General features: G+C 36.1%; 1 protein-coding gene across 5 annotated transcripts; it reads right to left on the reverse strand.

Moving 5' to 3' along the window:
- Positions 1 to 6,521: 6,521 nt before the first annotated feature.
- LOC127127755 (chromatin modification-related protein EAF1 B) lies at positions 6,522 to 20,900 on the reverse strand. 5 transcript variants are annotated; one of them, XM_051057026.1, is made up of 23 exons: positions 20,495 to 20,900; positions 18,149 to 18,338; positions 17,988 to 18,042; positions 17,809 to 17,906; positions 16,290 to 17,688; positions 16,071 to 16,190; positions 15,656 to 15,922; positions 15,344 to 15,535; positions 14,719 to 14,799; positions 14,492 to 14,549; positions 13,883 to 14,397; positions 13,703 to 13,756; positions 13,206 to 13,263; positions 12,909 to 13,102; positions 12,776 to 12,832; positions 12,580 to 12,660; positions 11,345 to 11,482; positions 11,113 to 11,229; positions 10,084 to 10,184; positions 9,746 to 9,961; positions 9,255 to 9,636; positions 7,268 to 9,017; positions 6,522 to 6,960 (listed from the first exon to the last, which is right to left on the reverse strand). In XM_051057026.1, exons 2-22 carry the CDS (start codon positions 18,289 to 18,291, stop codon positions 7,353 to 7,355), a joined length of 5,991 nt encoding a protein of 1,996 aa, XP_050912983.1. In that variant the 5' UTR covers positions 18,292 to 18,338; positions 20,495 to 20,900; the 3' UTR covers positions 6,522 to 6,960; positions 7,268 to 7,352. The 5 variants fall into 5 exon arrangements, with proteins under 5 accessions (XP_050912983.1, XP_050912985.1, XP_050912980.1 ...); XM_051057028.1 differs by having other exon boundaries at positions 7,268 to 8,960; positions 11,113 to 11,232; XM_051057023.1 differs by having other exon boundaries at positions 11,113 to 11,232.
- Positions 20,901 to 23,580: the final 2,680 nt, after the last annotated feature.

Here is a 23,580-nt window from a genome sequence, read left to right on the forward strand (position 1 = left end):
CTTTGACATTCAGATATCCTTTGGATTAATTCCCTTGTAATTAAGTCTTTGAATCCTAATCAATCGACTCAATCATTGTTTACCTCGTCGGTCCTCTTGTGCTTTGGAAAACCCCCCTAATCATTTATTCGTCTTATAAGACCTCTCGTGCTTAGACGATATCTCGCCTTATAAATCCTCTCGTGTGTAGGCCAATCATTTCATAATCATTGTTCGTCTTATATGACCTCTCGTGTTTAGACGAAGCTCTTGCCTTATAAATCCTCTCGTGTGTAGGCCAATCATGTCATGATTGTTGTTCGTCTTATAAGACATCTTGTGCTTAGGTGAAGCTCTCTTGCCTTGTAAATCCTCTCGTGTGTAGGTCAATCATTATTCGTCTTATAAGATCTCTCGTGCTTAGACGAAGCTCTCTTGCCTTATAAATCCTCTCGTGTATAGGCCAATCCTATCTCACTTGTACTTGTGGTTGATTACCATCATCAGTCAATACCATATTCCTGATTGTTAAGCAATCCACCTCCGGGCAATCCAATCAACCTCGTACCCTTTGCCTTCAGTCGTAGTAGGCTGAACTACGATTGCTCTGATTTTCTCATTGCACGATGAGAATACGTAGGCACGAGAGTTCGAATCCTCCGCAAGCATATTTATTTATTCCTGCCTTAGGGCATTCCTTCCATTCATCTCCATGGAACATTAATCACGACCTACATTCACATACTACCTTCCTTCACTTCATGTGATATACCTTATTCTTTGAGCCATATACACTATCTCTTTGTGCTCCCTCTTGTACCCATCTTTGTGAACCAAGAGCCGATTTGTTGTCTTATAATTCCTCTCGTTGCTTAGACGAACATATCCATACTTACTTTGCAGCCGTATACAGACAATCCTTCTTTTCGGTTATTCAAATACAGTGTTGTAGGCCTTCACTTGTTGGTTCATACCAGTTTACTCTTGGATTCATATCTCACCCCTTTTTGGAGTTCAAACAACATAATTCTTTGTTTCATACCATACCCTTATCACAACTTCTTTTCATCTCCCACCACTAGTTCTTCAAACTACAGAGCTCTAAATTCCTCATTGCACTATGAGGATACATAGCCATGAGGGCCCTAATCGTCACCGATCACTTTATCTATTTCCTTTCCTTTCCCTTATTCTTTTGCGAGTAATCTTTAGATATAACACATATTCGAGCGAGAACAATCAAAACGGTTCCCATGGAGTACCATGGATGTTTGGGGTGTTAATACCTTCCCCTTGCATAACCGACTTCCTTACCTAGCATATGTCTTTCCCCCAACTTTTATCGATGTTTTCCCTTTCCTTCGAGAATAAATAAAGTTCGATGGCGACTCTGTTGTATGTTCGAGCGTGCGATATATTCAGATATATTTCCGCTAGCTTCAGTCGAAGATGAAAGAGGTTGGTGCAGATGAAAGAGGTTGTTGCAGATGAAAGATTTGATGTTGTAGAGTAAGTAGTGAGTGATGGTGTGGAAGAAATGTTAGATTCACCTTCCTATTTATATGCAAAAGTGTGGAGGCTTGGAAAAATCCGATTGCATGTGCTAGCCAAATGAATTGGCGCCTATGTGTATTTTCTACATGCTAGCACCATTCAAATTGGCGCCTCCCTAGGCTCATGCATGACACATCTAGCTATGCATGCTTGGTTACGAGGTCTGCATGCATGCAAGACATGGTGTCGCCAAATGGACTGACGCCCATGTGCAACGCTTGCAATGAGGCGCTAATTCATTTGGAGCTAGGGCTTGCATGTGTGACACTTGGCTTTCCTCTCTCTTGCATGCTGGACACATCACTTCGGTCTAGCTTGCATGTTTGACACATCACTTCGGACTTGCTTGCATGTTAGACAAGTCACTTACCTATTTAAGTGTCTTACTATCAACATCCAACAATCAACACACATTCATCTGCAACAAGAAATTAATTTTCATCCGCACCAAAAATATTACAATGTCATCTTCACCGAAATATAGTGTCAATATTCACTGCAATGGTGAGACATATGAGTCTGAGTTATATGGGTTTTGTATTCGAAACACCAATACCATTCAACTTACGATCAAGAGAAATGAAAATTTCTTGCATTTGAAAAAACGAATTCAATCCTGCATAGGATCTGGTATTGTGTCAAAGATCACGTATCAAAATCCATTTTTTTTAGAACAGTCAATGCAAGTCTTTCTCGCTAAAGGTACGGGATGATGAAGATGTTGAATACATGTTTGTTAGACACGAACATTCTGGTTGCAATTGTATTGAGTTGTATATTACTCTTCAACCAATTATACCATCTCGGCAATCTCAAATAACTAATCAGGATGAATCTGATGAATTTGATTCACAATACTCAGATAACGTCGACCTAGAAGCAGAAGCAGAAGTCAACGTCGTTGATGAAGAACAAGAAGAGACTGAGACACAGGTCGATCATATGTTGAATAACAACATTGAAGATGATGATCAACCAACGTCGTTACCTCCAAGTCATGTCTACAACCCGCCTCAACATATGACAAACATGGATCTGCATGATAATGAAACATCAAACAATGTTTTTTATAACCCGTATCCACGATCAGAAGGCGAGTTAAAGGTGGGAGATATGTTCCGCACTAAAGAAGAATGTGTGCAAGCTATCAAAAAATTTCACATGAATAACTCTGTTGATTTCAGAGTGAAACGCACTAATTCGAGAAGGTATATCATCGAATGTCGTAACATCCTTTGTAAGTTTCGGTTAGCTTCAATAGACTCACCTCATAGTTGCATTGCAACTAACGTTGAACAAGATCACCATAAATTAAGCACTGTATTGATATGTCAAGACATTTTGCCACTTGTTAACAAAGACCCATCAGTGAAGGTGAGTATAATTATATCTCATATCAAAACAAGATATAATTATACTCCATCTTACAAGAAAGTGTGGATTGCAAGGACAAAGGTTGTTGAACAGGTATTCGGCAACTGGGAGGATTCATACAAAGAACTGCCACGGTTTTTATAGGCACTAAAAATATATGTGCCAGGAACTGTTGCAATTATGGAGACATTGTCAGCAATGACGCCAGACGGAACCTATGTTACTAGAAATAGAATCTTTCACCGTCTCTTTTGAGTGTTTGACCCATGCATCAAAGGTTTTGCATTCTGCAAACTTATTATTCAAATTGATGGAACTTGGTTATACGGAAAATACAAGGGTACTTTGCTTATGGCGGTTGCACAAGACGACGACAACAATGTCTTTCCCATTGCCTTTGCTATGTTGAAGGTGAAACTGCTGGTGGTTGGGGTTTCTTTCTTCGACATCTCAGAACACATGTGGCTCCACAAGTCAATCTCTGTTTGATTTCTGATAGACATGTTGTCATTGAGAGTGCTTATAATAACCATGACAACGGCTGGCATGATCCTCCTTCTACACATGTCTATTGCATTAGACATATCACATAAAAATTCATGCGTGCAATAAAAGAAAAGAACATTTGCAAGAAAGTGGTGAATGTTGGGTATGCTCTAACTCAGTCGTCATTTCAATATTATTGTGATGAAATTAGACTGTCTAATGAAGATGTAGGAAGATGGTTGAATAACATATTAGTAGAGCAGTGGACAAGGGCATTTGACGGAGGCTGTCGATGGGGCCACATGACAACAAACCTTGTGGAATGCATGAACGGCATATTAAAAGGCATTAGAAATCTTCCAATAACTACCTTGGTCAGATCAACCTATTATAGGTTGGCTTCTACCTTCGCAACCAGAGGTGAAAGATGGAGTGAGATGTTAATGTCTGAGTAAATATTTAGTGAGTGTTGCATGAAAGTCAGGAAAGAGGAGAGCATAAATGCTAGCACACGCGCGATAATAGTCTTTGACCATCATAGGCAAAATTTCAACGTGCAAGAAACAATGGACCACAATGAGCGGAGACCAAATTTAGCCTATGCTGTCAAACTAAACATAAGTTGGTGCGACAGTGGAAAATTTCAGGTCTTCCGCATTCTTTGCTCCCATGTCATTACAGCATGCACACATACTCGTCAGGACGCTTACAGCCATCTATCTGATGTTTACAAGGTCATTACCGTCATGAATGTCTATAACAAAAAAATCTCGGTGCTACCAATGGAGGAATATTAGCCTCCATATGAAGGTGACATAGTTTGGCACAACGGCGAGATGCGTAGAAAGAAAAAAGGACGGCCAAACAACACACGTATCAGAACAGAAATGAATACGACAGATAAAATGATAAGACTATGTAGTATATGTCGTCATCCAGGACACAATAAGAACAACTGTCCCAATCGAGGAGCATCATCTAAGTCATAATCTTTTTATAACATTGAATTTTTGTAACCTTTAATTTTTATATATCATTAAGTTTTTGTTATAACAAGGTTCACAACAAACATCACTACAACATAAGCAAATTGAAAATAGGATATTTCTAACTGATTACAATAATCAAAGTGATGTCAGCACGTCCAAACATCATTTCCTTAACATCCTTATCAGTTTTCATTCGCACACAACCAAAGATACTGTCGAATCTCTCAATACTTCTAATTTTTTCCCTTCTTGTATTTTTCCATCTAATCATCGAATCGGCTCCCTCTTTAGTTGATGTTCTAGAAGAGCATCAACATCTGAGGTTTATCTCTCGAATAAATCATCTTTCCATAGCGGCGACAAACACCAAACATGTTTGCAAAATAATAAAATGAGATGTGGAAAATTGATTCACACAACACCTCTATTTATAACCAAAACAATTTCACTTTGCACTAAGGCGCCAGACCAATTAGCGCATTCTCTCAAAACTTACACATAGACGTCAATTAAATTAACTACACCATATGCCTTAGCCAATCCAATTAACGTCTCCTCTCTAATTTTAAGATGAGACGCCAATTGGATTGGCGTCTCCTCCTAAAAGTGGGATAGTTTGAAGAAAAAAAATTGAAATCAGGATTATTTTAGAAAAAAAATAAAAATTAAGGGTATTCGGATAAAAAAAATCGATCCGTTGACCCAACTCATTGATGTGGATTCCAAAAGTATTTTCTACATCATATGATTTACTATATAGAAATTATATAAAAAAAACGTGAGAGATAGACTCAAACCTACGATAAAGACCAAACAAGTCAATGGTGAAAACAATTGTCAAACCTAGTGTCAAAAAAATTAATTGTTTGTTAAACAAGGTCTATAAGTTGACATATCTATAAAGGTGAATCTAAAAATAAGTGAATATGACTAACACCTAAAACAAAATTGTTTTTGTATGGTACATATTGATAAAAAAAATTATAAATATATCTGAAATCCAAATTAAAGAATCTCTTCTACACAATTAATCAAATATCAATTAAGTTCGAGTTTGGTGTGGTCTGTTGAGCTACGTTTAAATTTCAGTTTAAAAGAATAAGGAAAACAGTATTTATCAATGTCAACTTATTCTTTAAAATATAAGTAGATTCATAAAACATAAAATTTACCAATTTAATCTTTAAAATATGAGACTACTTGATATATTTACATATTTCAGGAATTAAATTAATCGATAGTTTATTTAGTGAAAATCAAATTTTATAAAAAAAAAGAGCAACAAAAAATCATTGTCTGAAATAATTTAGTCTACAGTCTTGCAAACCTTCAAATTTGGGACATCAACTTGCATAGAATGTGCAGAGTCTACTAAGATAATTTTAACAGATTTTTGTGTATGGTTAGTACTCAAACACTAATATTTGTTGCCAAACTCAAGTGGCACAACGAAGTTGATAAAATAATATTCAAAATAGATTTCCAACACTTCAAATAAATTGAATTAGGTTCTCCAAGTAACAACGAACAATATTACATCAGAACATCCTAGAGGACGGGAAATTGTTAGAGATCGTGTTAATGTTAATAGATCCCAACAGACAACAAACCAATTAATTCATTCTTACCATGCTGACAAATATTGAAGGTCTCAGCATCCCACGGCAACACCATTCTGCTATTCTTACAGATGTTGAAGCAAAACTTCAGTTACATTTTAAAAACACGAATAATACATCCTTGTGCAAGGTAGCACAATTCAATTGGTTACTAAAAGAAAAACTTAAACAAATATCGTTGTCTGAAAACTAAAACTATTGACAAATATACAAGCATTTTATCAGAACATAACACAAAAGTACCATCTCCATTCAAGGATAGGGGGGAAAGGGGACAAATTAGAGAAAGTTGCAGCATGCAGCTTTGTAAAATATAAAACAAATAAACAAATATTCATACCAATTTCACATCTCAAACCTTGTAATAGTGGAGCAACTTGTTGACATCTGCATTTTGAACTAAAGGATATACAGTTTATTGAACTCGGGGAAAATAAGCTCGGACTTGTTGGTTGTCACATTTCAGAAACTGAAATGTTTCCTTACAATTTAAAAACAATCCACAGGTGCAGATGGGGTATTGAGCATGTAAACACACTATCGATTGGTCCATATATCAGAAATATTGTATTCACAAAACTTTGAATTGGCTTTTGCTCATAAAAATGATTGCTATCCCAAACATCTAACAGGGTATAATAATACATAATCTAATCTAACAGAACAAAAAAGTGTTCCTCTGCAAAAGGGCAGGGAGAACAAGAAAAATAAAAAGGGGTGAAAGTACAAGGAAAAAAGAGACGACCCTGTACATGTACCTCTATCTTCGTCTCTTTCCAAAAAATAAATGGGAGAAGAATCCCTCTAAGAACAGTGGTAATATACAAGACTTCTGAGAGAAGAATAAAGCATGCAATGCTGCCTACCAATATAAATTTGTTAATCATTTAACAGGACCCGCAGAAAACAATGGATATCTGTCTCCATATCCCAAAGCCCACATGAATGATCAGCTTCATCTGCACAAAACCCATAAAATAATTGAAGTTTTCTCCTATTTTCTTCTACTGTATATTTCTATTCTACCATGCGACAATATATAAACACACCCAGAAAAGAGTGGAAAAAAGCATAGATTTTTCACTTGGGACAAAATCTAATGCGTAGACATTAGGATAATAGACCAAATAGGAACGATTCGTATACCTGCAATACATAGTCGCATTTTTTCTTCACGAAAAAAACGTGATAAAAACGAAGCATGTGTGCAATTCAGTACTTATGAAATTAAAATTTCTTATACAAGTCTATGCAGAATAGAAATACCTGTACAGAGCTGACAAACGGGCCTACAGATTCTAGTCCTGACAGAACTGAGCATACTCACAGCTGCTCTATCCATCAGAAGACATCATTCCACATTAGAGTTAGGTGGACGGATAAGCAAACTGCTCTGCTCTGGTTGTAGATTTTGAACTTGTTGAGGTTGATGTTGCAAAGCTACGTCTTTGGGAAAATGTTGCTCCTGCTCATGTTGCTGGGGCTGATGCTGTTCTGGTAGTTGGCACGACTGTTGAGAAAGGTTTGGTTGCAACAAAGATTGTTGTTTAAGAGACAAAGGCTGATGATGCTGCCACTGTGGCCCGGAATTATGTGCATGAGAAGGCAAGTTAGCCGACGACTGCCGTGGGTCCTGCCCTTGATTAACAGTCAATGACTCAGTTGCAGCTGCATTTCCAACAGATGTGCCCTCCACAGAGCTCACTTGAATAACTGGATTGGGCATGGGGGAACCAAATGGTGGTTCTGATGATTTCCACTGAGAAGACGCGGTATGAGCAACTGCTAACACACTAGCTGAATCCATAGAACCTTGAGACATTGAGGTGCTTGTACTGACTTGAGAAGCACTATTTCCAGGCTGTTGATCAATTTTAAGTGAATCAGGTTGAGATGCGCTTAATGACTCAGAATGCCCCTGACAGTTATGTTGCAATGTCGTCTGAATATTTGGTTGCGTTTGATTAATTTGCTTAGACTGTGTCTGAGATTGCACCTGCAGTTGGTGATGGTTGGGAGCAACAGCAGCAGGCTGTGTTGGTGTAGCTATATGACCTGAAATAACCGGTGAAACTGGAACTTGTATGTTACTGTCAGAAGAAGATGCCAATGGCTTATGTTGCTTCAATGAAGAGCTGGTTGATCCAGAATGTAGCTTCTGCTGCAATTGGCAATTATTAGAAGGATGAGCAGAACCTGGTGGCTTGGGTGGTTGGCTTGGATCTAAACCAGATCCAGGATATAAAGTTTGACCTTGCATCATTTGCGTGATTTGATCACCTTTCTCAACAGGTTGGCTTCCTGAAGCTACAGATAATCCATTTATATGAGAAGGATCAACAGAATTGTTCTGATGGATCAACATGTTTCCTCTTCCCATTCCCTTCAAAAGTTTAGCCTGCTGTTGAGCCTGTGCATGCTGTGGCTGATTAGGATGCTGCCTCGCAGGCTGTTGATACTGCCTCTGTTGTGCCTGCCGTTGTCGTTGCTTCACTGCTTGACTAGTCACACTAGAACCAGGATTTCTACTGAACCCAGGTTGTGGCAGATGATGTTTTTGCTGTTGATGCTGAGATGACATCGGAGTCAAAGGAGATGATGGTGTTGCAGGTGAAACAGATACTTGCTGAGATGAACTTTGTGATTGGGCCTGGGAACTTTGTGCTTGACCATGTGGAATCGGTGCATTTGTTGCAGCAAGCTGCTGTTGCTGCTGTTGCTGCTGTTGAATATAACGCTGCTGATGCAGTTGCCTTTCCTTTGCCAATCGGATTGCATAGGCTTGTTGTGAATTTGTAGTGTGATTCGGACCTTGAAGATGAGGATGGGGATTGCTGAGATGAGACTGTTGCTGGGCATGTCCTGGGTATTGCTGAGCAGATGGGGGGGTTGTCTGACTATTAAAAGCAGAACTCATCCCACTAAAAGCAGGAATGCCTTGGCTGTTTCCTTGGGTGACCTGCATTGGAAGTTCCGGAACCATCATTTGCCTTGGGTGTCCTTGATTATGGCCAGGCTAATAAAAGTGAACGGAAATAACATTAAAAGAAGAAAAAAAATAGGACTGTTGTAAATGATAACAAAACAAAAAGAATATTATATAAATATATAGTCATAAACCTATTGCCCATCAAAATCCACGAGATGAAAAATGTGAGTATATTAAATTTTAAATCAAGAGTGGAAATTCCAACATCATTCCTACTATGGTTCCAATAAAACTACCCTGAGAGAAAATGGTAACACTTCTTACCCTCATCATATGTACAGTATCACGAGGTCTCAGCATTGAGTTTCCTTGTCCAGCACTAACTCCGGGGTGCATATTTACAGGGCTTGGCATCCCCACCATACTAGACGAAAGCATTCCTCCGGAACTAAGCATAGATGACGATGTCATTCCTTGAAAACCTGGCCTTGCCATTGCAATGCTTCTGCTAATCCCACCCATCATGCCCATACCATTCGCACCAGAAAGCATGCGAACACCACGATCACTTCCTGCATGAGATCCAGGAACCGACATGCTAGATTGCTGCATGTTTCTGCCGGATATCATATGATTATATTGTTGTAATCTTTGCTGTTCATCTGCTGATAATGGTACGCCTCTCGGAACTCCATACCTGCTATCCCTGTAAAAAAGATGCAGTCTTCAGCAGTTGCATTACTAAGATTGTTATGCACAAGCGTGAACACAAATATACACTTTCACAATAAAATCCCATTATAAAATATACAAACCTAACAGAGGCTGCCATTGGACCAGATGGTGATGACAAGTTATTGCCAAGACCCATACCAGAAGGCTGTGGGTTAGAAGAGCTTAACCCAGTAGAAGGAAGCACTGATGGTACAGAACTGTGATTTGGTAATGCTAAACCCCCAGCATGAGAACCTTGATACCCAAGTGATAGCACATCCGGGCTAGTTACATTTGTATCACATAAATCAAGGGGCCTTCAACCAGAATTCAAACATTATTAAAATTCTTGTTCCAAACAAATCATTATCGTACATCAAAAATGTTTTCCAAACATTATGTGTGTGTGTGTGCACGTACAAAATCAAACAAAACTTACGTCAAAAGTCCTCCATTCAAGTTGTTCGGGCAAACTTGGGAAAGAGCAATCACATGAGAATTATGCACAGTTGCTAATTGTTTTAAATCCTGGTTATCATTCTACATTTAAACAAAAGATTTTCAAATTAGCTATGCTACATACAGAAGAGGACAACATAGTTTCTTTTCAAATTCATTTTTTGAAACATTTGTTCATATTTTTAATTCTATAACTACCATCCTGCACATAGTTCATAATATTCATTCTATATAATCACATCAATCAGTAGTGCATGTACCATATCAAACCATACAACATCAGAGTAAAGTTTCATAATAAATGTCAACAAGCAAGGTGAGTGGTTTGCTAGGCAATCATGCAGCAAAAATACAGAATAAAAATGACAAAAATAATCAAATGCTTAGGGCATAGGGTGGATGATGTCAACAAAGCAAGGTGTGCGGATTGCTAGGCAATCACGCCACAAATACAGAATAAAAAATGGAAAAAATGATCAAATGCCAAACTTCTTAACTAGCAGTCTTATTGAACCATTCAGGAGTTTAACCAGATATGAGAGAAAATGAAGTTAAACAATAAGGATCCAAGTATTTGAATAACCATTCAAGAAAGGAAGCACTATTAAATCCAAAGTTTGGTAAATAAGCTAAAAATTGAAAGACTTGAGGCGAAGAGATTTCTAACATCATGGGAACTATAGTTAGTTCTTGCAGAAGAATATTCAGACAGTGCTAAAAAACAGTATGATCTTAAAGTGATATTCATACAACTGCAAACACCACTCTCAAGTTGAATTATTCAACTACTCATTTCCGCACTAAAATTCAACTGCCCATTATTTGGGTTAACTACTCATTTCCGCACTAAAATTCAACTGCCCATTATTTGGGTTATCTAAGGTCATTTAAACTTACTAATAATCATCTGACTTGACCAGTTGTAAAAAAGGTGAGAGAGTTAATAAAAACCAATATTAAATGTCACTGCATATTAGAATCCACTTAACATAAATGCTCTTTGTCAAACCTGATTCCTGTGGTAACGTTGCTTCTGCCCAATCGTGATAATTTTATCAAAATGATCCTTCAAAGTCTCCTCCTCCATTGGCCCTTGCAAACGTTGAAACAACTGCCTGGCACTACCCTGCTAAACATACAAAAGAATCTAACCATTAAAATCTGAAAAGATTAGGTCAACCATGAGGATCTAGTAATGTGAGTAGCTATAACACAGAAAAAGATTAAACAAATACTCATGCCTTTGGAATTCCAGGTAGTGTAGAAGGGTATGACTGAGAAGACCCTGAATCTTCAGCACTATCAGCACCATCACCGGCACTTTTGTCCATCAAAATCTTGTGACGGTCCTTGCATTCTTTTGGTTTCCGAAAAATACACTGGAAATATTGCAAAAAAGTGTACCTTCGGTTACAAACCCAAGAAAATGAGAACTAGGTGATAAAGAAGAGAGAGAGAGAGAGAGAGAGAGAGAGAGAGAGAGAGACAACAAATTTTTGCGATGGTTGATTGATAACAAACAGAAAAGGAAATGGAATTGTTAGAAGTAGAGTTTGAGAAAAGAGAGAAAGAGGGAGACAATTGAGAGGCATAACAGAGGGTTTCCCATTTATAACTAGATACTACTTGGTTTCCCATTTACAACTAGCTACTAATTGGTTTCCCAATACAAATGAATCTGAATCGATCCTCTACGGGCCCTCTCCTACTATTATGTTAAGCCCTGAGCCATCGTTCTCAACAATTTTAATCACCTAGCCAACATCAGAGTAGTCAATCCCGGAAACCGGCGCGAAGCGGCCGACCCCAAAAATGGGATAGCGTATAGCAGGATGGCCGCTATTTGAGAAATTTTTAGACAAATTACATGAATAATAATTATTAACATATGAAGTGCAGAGGGAATAACAAGGAAGAACAAAGTGCAGAGAGATGTGACGGAGGAACTAGTGATTTTTCTTTGGAACAACTTAAGTGCAAAAACGTGGGTGAAGGAAGGTTAGGATTGAGTTTCAACTCAAATTTGATTGAAAAACCCAAAATTATCCCTAAAACATTTTAAATTTAAGGGATATTTTCGGTTTTTTAGAGGGGAAGAGGATAGCGGGACAGAAACCACTCTGGTCCGGAAACCACTCAGCCCCCCAACCCGCTATTTACCCTGTAGCGGACGCTATACTGTTCTTCACCGCTAAGGCTCTTCCCATAATGGCCGTCCTCCACTCCGCTATAGCGGGATAGCGCCGCTATTGACTACTCTGGCCAACATTATAACAATTTTAGCTCCTTTGTCTCATTTTCTGTGTTTCTCTATCCTAGATCAGTAGGTCCCATCGCCATGAATGAAATTCTAAATATCAACATTTAAAATAAAAAAAGATTTTCACTGAAAAAGAATATTTAAAACTACATAATAAATAAGATAACACAGTTCCAAAAGATGTTGCAAGTCCATAACATATTTGTGTATTATTACCTTGAATTGTAAAGTACTGTTGACAGCATCACTCACAAACTCCCAGTTAGGACCCATATCATGAACCAGGACAACAAGAGCCTGCAAAATTTGAGAAAGGATGTTTCTACTGAGTCGTGGTGATAGAAGTTCATTTAATCTAGAAAGGACATAAAACAAAACTTGAGATCTTTAATCTCTAATGAACTACAAAAACCTGATCTTCAAATAGTGTCCAAGAACTTCCAGAACCAGGCTGTCCTCCAGCAGAATTCTATAACAATTATAAAAATCAGAAGGATAAATTTGTACAATAAGAATGTCAATCCCTAAGTTCGCACCATAATTACCTTTAGTGGTTTGCCTTTTCTTCCCCTATCCCGTCCATTAATGATTCTAATAAATTTATTTGGATTGGACATGTTACTCATTTGTGAAGCAGCTGGGGAGGGAATAGAATTATTTATTGGAGAAATATTGTCAAAAGTTTCAAGTGATTGCTTTGTCATCTTCTGCTTCTTCACATTGTGTTGCCCGTACAAACCTTAATAACAGAACAGTTAGTACATAAAGCATGAAGAAAATTGAATGTTAATTTAATTGTAAACAAAATAAACTTCAAAAGAATAAAAGTTTAATAAGCCTACCACTATTTCCATTGGATTCGAAGTGATGACTATCCAATCTCTTCTTGGACTGATCCCTCTGCATCGCAAACACATTAAGACACAAAGGAGAGTAAAATGTAAAATATTCATATGTTTCCTCAAATAACATTAAGCAATACAGACATATGATTCAGAATTTGGAATTGGTCGGAGGCACACAAATTGTGACCTGGGATAAGAACATTCTAAAGTACCAACAAGATAAAGACAGGGAGAAACATTCTATTGTACCAAAAAAAGGTAACAAGATTTATATTATATGCTAGTACTAGCATTGTCAGGATAAAACATTAAAAAACTCTCGAACAAACAGCTCTGCCCTCCTTCCCCAAAACCATTATAAACTAATATTTCAGCAGTTACATCCCTTACTAAAGCATATTTATGCTATATATTACACAGAACTTGAGTATAGCTTATCATGTCCAAAGAGGTAGATAGATATCAAGACAGAAATTTGGAAGGAAAAAAATCACCTGTTCGCTTAGAACAACAGAATCCAACTGCCATCCCTGATCATATCCAGAACCCTGTAGAAATAATTGTTATTGTTATTAAACCACAGAAAATACAGTTTCCTACAATAAATTAATAAAAAGGAGCCACCTCTCAATGAAGTCTATAGACTTCGTTATATGAATATAGATTTCAATTACCAGATTCTTGGGCTTCTTTTTCTTTATTTTAACCGATGTTTCACCACAATCATAAGGTAACTGCTTTTCAAAATCTCCAACCGACTCCACCTCCATACTTTTCTGGAGCTGTGATCCAACATGTAAAGTATACTGGTCATCCTGAAAGGAATTTGTATCTCCACTTGAAGCAGCATCTGTCTTAGCTAGAGCCTGTACTGTCCCAGTGACCACTGCAAAAGGACTCACAACTCTTTGTCGAGAGGCTGTACGCAGGCGTCTCGTTGGAACCGTACCAACATTTAAATTAGCAGACCTACTTCCAGATAGTACGGACGGATGAGCTCCAGTTGAATAGTGTGCATAAGGCAAATCAGTTCCAATTTCAATGGCCCTTTGAGTGTAAGCCTTTATCCTGTTTTTGTGCTTCTTCTGAACTGACTTCAATGATCTTCTACTTTCATAGGTACCAGGCAAATAATAAGTGCTGGTTTCTCCTTCATCTTCATCATATGCGACATCTTCACACCCAAACTCTACACAAATTTAAAAAGGGGGAAATTGTAATTGATTCAAGACTCATCGAATAGCAACTCATAAATGAAATAATCTATATAGTCCCAATAGTACCTGCTCCAGTATCATATATGGATGTTTCAACTTCTTCTTGAATGCTACTACCAGTTTTCTAAAATAAATAATGAACAACAAAATGTTAGATAAAATTTAATATAAAAGAATATGGTTGTGCCAAAATTTTAATAATTAAATAAAACTTAAACACCATTCAAGAAGCACCACACTATCCGCAAATGCATAAGGTTATAAAACTTGAGTATATATGATCATAACTTTACCTCACACTGTAGAAAATGAGATTCAATGGATTTTCTGTAAGTTTCCATGGCAGTGTGAGGAACTCTATAGAAAAGACTTTCCTGGAAATTTAATAAACAACATGTAAGCAAGCTATTTCAAGTAAAATAAAACGTGTTTATCATAAACTAATATCAAAAGTATACCACAAAATCATCAATTAAACCATGATTTGTAACCTAAGCTCTGATACCATAACAGAATGAGATATGAATTCATCTCATCTAAAATTGGGGATTATATTTGTGTTGAGTAAAACTGATTACAAGGATGTTTATATCCATTGTTATCCTATAGCAATCAGGGGGGCTAACCAGCAACCCTGTAATTAACTGTTTGAGCAGAAGTAACTGCTCCGATCAAAAGCTGCCACATGGCAGAATATTCTAGAATGTACGCAAGAAAGAATAGCAGAAATATACCAGCTAGTATTGAGAATATTCTATTCTAATAACCATATACTATGGACTTCAAAAACAACAATTTGATTTAAAGATGAGAGAGAGGTGGGGGTTAATAAAGATGAGAGAGAGGTGGGGGTTAATAATCTACAAGACTAATAAGCTTAATTAATATATATTAAATATAAAGTAACTTGGTCCATACTTCTGTAAGATGTTCCTCCCATGACATGTCAACAGTGCCTGAATCAAATATCTTATCAGGGGTTGTCGGTGCTTCTGCTTGAGAGGAAATCCCATGCGACCTGCTATCTATCAAATACCTCAAAGCATAGGAATGCACTTTGAGTTTCACAGTTTTTTGGGGATTTTGTCCCTTCAAGTAGTTGTTTGTTTCCTGGTAAAAATCACCAACATTTAGCATTTATAACAAACATCTTGAAACTTCAACAAAAAGAAAAATTTATAACTTAAACTACTGCAGAAAGTGAAAATAGGTCAGAGAAAATAGCGGCACCATTTCAGAATTTTTTCGCTTGTCCCTAGAAGCTTCATTTGAATCAACTATTTTAGATTCAACTGAACCACCAACAGAGTTATGGTCATGAACATCCTTGTCTAGTAGTAGTTCAACCGAATGCCAAAACTGCATGACAGCCTTTGCCATGGTGTGAGACAACATTTTCATCTCCAGATTCTTGTTTTGCATTTCAAATCTTAGCCGAGAAGTAAAAGAAGCCTGATGACAGAGTTGCGCAGCAGCAGTTGTCTTCCAAAGACGCTCCTACAAATCACATTTTGGTGGAGAAATGGTTTATTGAAACTCAGATATCAAGTAAATTTAATTGGGTGGTATTCTTCAAGTTAAATGAGAAAGACAAATAAGGGTTAGGGTACAACAGGAAATCACTGGTAGGTCTAGAAAATAAAACCTGTGCAAAATCATTTGCCAACCATGCCATTTCCTCTAGGACAAAATTCCAGTGAGACTTTCGGAGGACCGGTGAGGGTAATGTGTGAGCAGATAACTCCATAATTCTCTTCCGCTTGACCTGTTTAACAGATGATGTCCGAAATTTATAGTTCACAGAACAAATACAAATAATCTACAAGTACGTCAGTAACTAGAAATAGGAAGAGAAATTAAATACCTCAATAATTCGAGCCTCTTCCAAAATAGAATCTTCATGAGCCTTGTCTGCTAACTTCAAGTGGTGCGGTGAACATGGTTGACAATCAGACACGGCAGTAGTAAACTTTTCAGCCATAGTACTTTGAGGATTTGCAGAAACTGACAAATCCATAGAAACTTTAAGCCTTTCACAACCTTCATCCTTGGTAGAATTGGAACGATCAAACATGACAACACTTTCTTTTTTATCAGCCTTCAATATAGTACTGTCATTGTTATGCAGTCCTCTAATATTGGACGAGTCCTTCAATTTGTTTTGCATGCAAGAACTATTCATTTGGATGTCTTCATTTTTTATGATACTATCACTACCAGAATGAGTTACATAACCAGTAGCATGTTCATTGTCAACAGTAGCAGCACTTTCAGCAATGTTAGTCTTACTCCTTTCTTTTACAGCTTCATAACCACTTGAATTTAGTTTCTTCTCAAACAAAGATTGTTCCAAAGAAATTCCATTTGCATCAGCATCTTCTGTATCAGTACACATATTGGTATCACTATTTACATCTCTAGCTAAACTAGTTTGAGCATTACAGGATTCTGGATCAAAACTCTTCAGGCCTAATGCAACACTGCAATTTTGGTCTTCAGTGGATGCACCTTTCCTGTCCACTTCTATGTTGTCAAAACCATTTGTCTGACCAGGACAAGAATCATCTCCCGGTTGTCCAACAGCTACGCGGGGTGAAAGCTCAAGTTCACCTGAAGCTCCTGGGTTCATTTCTCTATCTGCACTAGCTTTGCCAGAAGATAAGACAAGTGGGTTCTGTACAGTATCATCCTGAGAAGGTACAATACATTTATCTTCTTTGAAATCTCTATTCAATGTAATAATTAGTTTGTCTGCAGAAACACTAGTACTAATATTAAATTTTTGATGAGCTCGAGGACCCACATATTCAATATTCAGCAGATCATTTCTTGTTGGATCTTTAAGAAGTTTCTCGCCATTTGAACTAGTAGGCTTTGGCTTGGAAACAGAAGGTGCATTGTGATCCTTTTGTTTGTTCGTATCTGATAACAAACCCTTTCCGTCCCTTGAACCCCCACGGGAACTATGATTTGGTCTTGATCTGTTCCTTCGTGCATATGGGCGGAATATAGCAGAGTCTTCAGTCTCTTTAGCATTTTGACTCCCGCCAATTTGAGAAGACTGTTCTGAAGGAGTAATATTATTTCTTTTATATGAATGTAAAGATCTCTTTTCTCCTTCAGCCAATTCATTCTCACCATCAAAAAGTAAGAGGTTATCAGCAGTATTTGGCTCACTAATAGAAGGAGCACCCGGTCTAGCACTACTGTCTACAGAGTCACCGTGAGGGGAGGCAGTCAATACAAAACTACCTTTTGCTTCACTGAAGATGGGGCAAAAGAAAGAAGAAATATAACATCATTAAGAAAACTAACATACAAATCAGATATCCATAAAGATTATGGAAGTAAGAAAAAATAAGAAAGGGGAAAAAATAGCGAACCTGGTCACAAACTGTTCTTGATGTTGATCAGTAAGTGAAGTAGACTGAACACTAACAGAAGCAGCATTTCCTAACTTAAAGTCCAGAGGGTTCCCACCCTGCATATACAAGGCATGGATGATAAGCATTCGCATTGAAATATTGTTTTAATAAAGTGCGAAAGATCAAAACTTCCATACTTTTTCAAGAAATTCTAGCTCCTTTCTTCTTTCTTCACGAACGTCGTACTCCTGTCTGCTAACAAAGAGCATGAGTTATTCTTAATGCATAAGAGTATACTGATGCCCGAAACAAACAATAAAAAAGTGCAAGTACACAAAGGTTTTCCGCTTCCCATCACCTGAGCTCTGCTTGAGCCTTCTCAATTGCTGCTCGGCGCGGAGAGGTTTTCAAACCTATACCAAGTCCGCCATCCACAACACCTCCCATGGAATCAACCTCAGCATTTACAACATAAACAGATCCGGAGTTACATTCATGCATTCCCGCCCTTAATATCTAAGAGCTTCACTTCCCATTTAATACAGAATCTGCCAATTTTGAAAAAAATTGGGGGTGAATAAGGCCTGAATCCAATAGTATAGCAATTCCAAGGACACAGTTTTTCAACAGCCAGATATTAGAAATGTTGACATCATTTGAAAATCAAACCACACAACACAGAGATCAACTTCACACACATGATAATTCAACGTGTTTCCCCTAATTGAAAAGACAATTCAAATATCTATCTATGTAAGGCTGTAAAACGAGGAGGTTGAGATTTTGGATTTCTGAACAGACAAAAGTGTTATCAAATTGCGGTGCCATGGCCGCTATGGCGGATATACATGGCGGTTTTGGGGTTCGCCGCCTACGTTTCCAATCTCTGATAGCGGCACGGCATGGCCATCTTTAAAAATGGAACGGAATGGGAGCGGGAAGCAGAATGGCCGATATTTAAGTGACGCGGATACTAATATAGTCAATATCAATAAACACATAATTGACAAAAACTAAAAGAAATTAATCAAAATTCATGAAGCATTCATACTTAGAAATAAAATTCAGAAGTCTTGAGCAAAACATATTTGCAAATGCCAATAAAGTAACCTTGCTATCCTTAAAAGTTTAAGGGTAATATCATTTATGACTGAAGCGGCCGCTCCGGCCGCTTTGACGCAGCGTCGTTCTGAATCCAATCTCATTATTGCGCTCGTTCCAGCTGAGTCACCCATATGTGACGGAACGGCACGGCCTGACGCGGTTTTCTTGATTTTGCTGTTCCGTGCTGAAATAATGGCCAGAACGGCCGAGTTTAATAACAGACGCAATGGTAAATATCGGCCAATATTGTGGGGTTTTCCGCCATAACAGCGCCGCAGAGCGGCCGGTATGGCGGGATTTTGGCTCACCGCCATCGACAACAATGAGTCAAACATAAGAAATGTTGACATCATTTGAAAATCAAACCACACAACACAGAAATCAACTTCGCACAGATATCAATAATTCAAAATGTTTCCCCTAATTGAAAGACAATTCAAATATCTATGCCAGGCTGTTAAATCACAATGCCGAGATTTTGGATTTCCTACAGTCCAAATGCAAAATATTTGTTAAGCAGTTTGCATTTGGACGGCTAGAATTTTTAAATTGAGTTTCAGATCATTTCTAATCATAAAATAAACTGACTTAACCAATTATTAAATATCATGAATGAATATATTCACGCCGTATTTTCCATGTGTTCGGCATAAAAAAGAACATGTCAATGATTCTACACACTCAATATAAAAAAAACGGACAGAAGATGATGTGAAGAACGTATAATGAATCAAAGTACCAAACACTGTATTGGTCGCAAGTAAATACTACTATAAAAGATGGTGTAACCTAGGTAGAAAAAACAAGTGATCTCAAAAACTTAACAAGCATAAGCTTCATCTTTTTCACCAAATCCCCAGAAGTATTTCACAAAACATGGTTGCCAATTTTTGAAGTACAACAACACCAGAGATCATACTAATGTAAAGGGTAGCTTACATACAGTCGTAGTCTCCTACATACTAGAGGAAAAGCAACAAGGATGACCAGGTAGAAAGCAAAAGAGCAACTCCTCTCCCCCACCCCACCAAAAAAATAAAAGCTTAAAAAATTTGCACAGGAAAGAAAATCATACTGCCAGCACACTCGCATGCAATTTTGAAAGCTGCCATCTAAACTAATCACAAAAGAGTAAAACCATGGTGTAGTTAATAGGTAAAGTACTAGTCACCATACATATTATCATGCATATTTGGCAACCTATTGCATGCATGAAAAAGGTTGCCGCCAAGGATTCCCTTCAAACATTCAAAGCCGCATACCCCAACCACATGTTTATGCTTCAAATCACTAGCTCCCCACTAAAAGATTCACGTCCAAATATAGTTTCCCGATAAAAACATGAAACATTAAATAACACATCAATGCCACATCCCACATAAACACGCACACACTATGCTACAACAAGTCACGAAGCCATTCCATTTCATCACAATGCGTATCACAGTATCACAGTATCAACTACAAACAACGCTACAGAATTCCCCAAAAAATTCAAAACCCTAATCGCAACCATTCCCGCGGAATTTCCCCCAATTCGTACAATCCTAGGGTTTCAAGGAAATGTCAATAAAACAGCAATTGAGCCAAGAGAAAACACCTGAACATACAAATATTCGCTGAAATTGGAAACTAGGGCACAATTCAACAAAGTCCCAACTCGGAATCCCTTTCTAGGGTTTTGGAAAAAAGAGGGATATCTCTCGAATTAGCCCTAGAAACTAACGTTGGGCAGGAAATGCAAGCCATGGAATCCGTAGGAGTGAGTCATGATGGAAACGTAGCTTGTGAAATTTGGGGCTATGTGTTTCTCTCTCTAGAAGTTGAATGAAGAAGAGGAAGGGTGATTTTGTGAATTGATGTTGTTTTTGTTGGTGTTCGAGGTGAGAGAAAGAGAAACTCTGCTAGAGAGAGTGGTGTGGGCTTTGGCAATGAAGACGATGACGCACAGACAAGAGGGCTTTTTGCGAACTTGGACATTCATTTTGGGCTTTTATTGTTTTTTCTTCCTTAGATTTAGATTTGATTTAGGTGGTGATGATTTAATCAAAATGAGTTTAACTTGTTTTCATATTTTATCTTTTGTTTTGAGGTTGGTTTTGACTTTTTGAGGAAGATGAATGGTAACTTATTTAACCACTAGGAATAATGTAAGAATTTTATTATTATTATTATTATTATTATTATTATTATTATTATTATTATTATTATTATTATGTTATGTGGATTAAAAAATTGAAAAATTATTGGGTTTTAAATAAAAATAACTTATTTTGGGTTACATAAATAAGAAAGAATTGATGATGATATATCACTTGTTTTTGTTGATTTTTTGTTTCATGTGTGTATGAGATAAAGTTACAAATAAAATAGTTGATGTAGTGTATAAATAGAAATAACTATTTAATTTTAAAACTACAAAATAAAATATTTGGTTTTGATAGTGTTTAATTAGAAATAAATATGTAATTTTGTTATATTAATTTTTTTCTTACCAAATATACTTAAGAAGTTAAGAAGTTAAAGTGTTTGTCAGATTCGATAGTGTTTAATTAGAAATAAATATGTAATTTATATTAACTTTTTTTACCAAATATATTTACTATACATAAGAAGTTAAAGTGTGTGTCGATTTCAATGATGTTTAATTATAAGTAAGTATGTAATTTGTTATATTAATTTTCTTATCAATGAATCATTAATGTTATTTTTTAGATTATATCTTTAAATATTTATTATTCTCTCTCATTTAAATTATGTTAATTTGTCTTTTCAATATCATTAATGAAGGATAATTTTGTAAAATATTTCATAATTTATCTTTTTATACCATAATTATTACATTTCTTAATACGTGTGAAAAGTCAAAAACGACTCATAATAAAAAACGGATGGAGTAATACATAAGTTAAAGTGTTTGTTGGTTCAAGGATGAAGAATTAAAATTAAATATTACATTTTATACTCAAATTATTAACATCATTAACATATAATTATTATTAATATTATTGGCTATTGCTAATATGTAACTCAAAGGTATATATTAATGATATAGTAGAGTGCGCATATTTAATTTATTAAAATTTAAAATATTTTTTTATTCAACACAAAATTTCTAATTGTAATAACCTTAACTTGTACTTTAAAAACATAAGTTACTTTAGACCATTAGTTAGCAAGATCCAACCTTATTAACATTTTATATTTAAATTTCATATCCCATTAATTGTTATTGATATTAAGGATAACTATGATTAATAAATATTCAGTTTTAAAAAAAATATCACTGTATGAACTATAAAAAAATTATATGGTTTATGTTTTTTTTAATTAGAAATTGAATGTTCTCGTAATTTTGTGTATATTTTTATCTTATTATAATCATTATTTCTTTAATAATAATTTATTTATCACTAGTATAACTAATTTTAAGAGATATTATCTAATTAAAGAATGCATTAATATTTCACCAACAAATAAGTGTGATATTATAATTTAAAATAATTTGTAGGGTTATTATTTTGTATAAAATTTTCGACAATTTGAAATTTGATTTAGGTTCAAGAAACAACTATTTTGCTCTAGTCATTTCAATTTTTATTTTTTTTAAAATAATGGATTTTCATCTTTGTGTGAGCAGTATAAGATTTTATGTCTTAAAATTGTCCATGAAAATAAGGGCATAACATTGGATTAATCTCTCATATCTCTAACATTTGAAAAATGTGGTTTTAAATATTGAGATTAAGTTGGGTTTTTTAATAAAAATTGTTAAGTTTATAGTTCTGAAAATTTCAACATTTGTGAGGTTTACTTGTTATGTTCTCAAAATTATTACGAGTTTCTTATTTCAATAAGGCATTAGAATTAGTCATGTGAGGGCATGAAAAATATTACTTGCCTTTTTTTTTTGCATACTCATGTTTTCTAACGATTTATTTCTTAATACCTATGGGAATATATAAGAGTGAATGAAGACTTTAATAATGTGTGCATGACTTAGACCATAATGGTCATTGCTTTCAATGGTATCGTGTATTTTCTATTATAATTGTTAAGAAGATGTTTGTTCTTTTTTCTTTCGAACATTACTTTATTTTATGATTATCATATTTGATTATATGTGTTCCTTTTTTTTTCATCTTACTCTTATTCATGTATGGTCAACTTTTTGTTGCTTTCTTTAAGAATATTATCTTGATTTATGTCAATGCAAGAAATTAAAAGGTAAATACCTTTTGCCTTAACCGTGGAAGCTCTTCTAATTGACTGTATTGATATCAATTTATTTTAAGAATGTGTGTAATCGTTCAAATATAGGTTTTAACTTCTTTTATATTTATGATACGCAATGAAGGTCTGAGTTTTACCTCTGAGGTGAGCATAGTGATAATCTGAAAAGTGGGTCTCTAATAGTTGTATCCAGATTCTTAAGCACATATGAGAGTTTTTCAAAGTATCTATCGAGTTGGTTATGTTAACCCATGTCCTCTTTGAAACTTGTCTTTAAGAACCCTTATTATGAGTGATGTGTGTCATTCGCCTTCCCTTGGAGAATATTGTGTTACCTCTTGCGAATCCCTTGCAAATATACTAGTACATAGTTACTTAAGCACAGGGGCTTGTATAGGACAGGGTAATTTGGTTAGATCATATATTCACATTTTGACTAGTCCCTTAAGCATT

Source organism: Lathyrus oleraceus, chromosome 3 (genome assembly GCF_024323335.1).
Source record: "Lathyrus oleraceus cultivar Zhongwan6 chromosome 3, CAAS_Psat_ZW6_1.0, whole genome shotgun sequence".
Classification (NCBI taxonomy): Eukaryota; Viridiplantae; Streptophyta; class Magnoliopsida; order Fabales; family Fabaceae; genus Lathyrus; species Lathyrus oleraceus.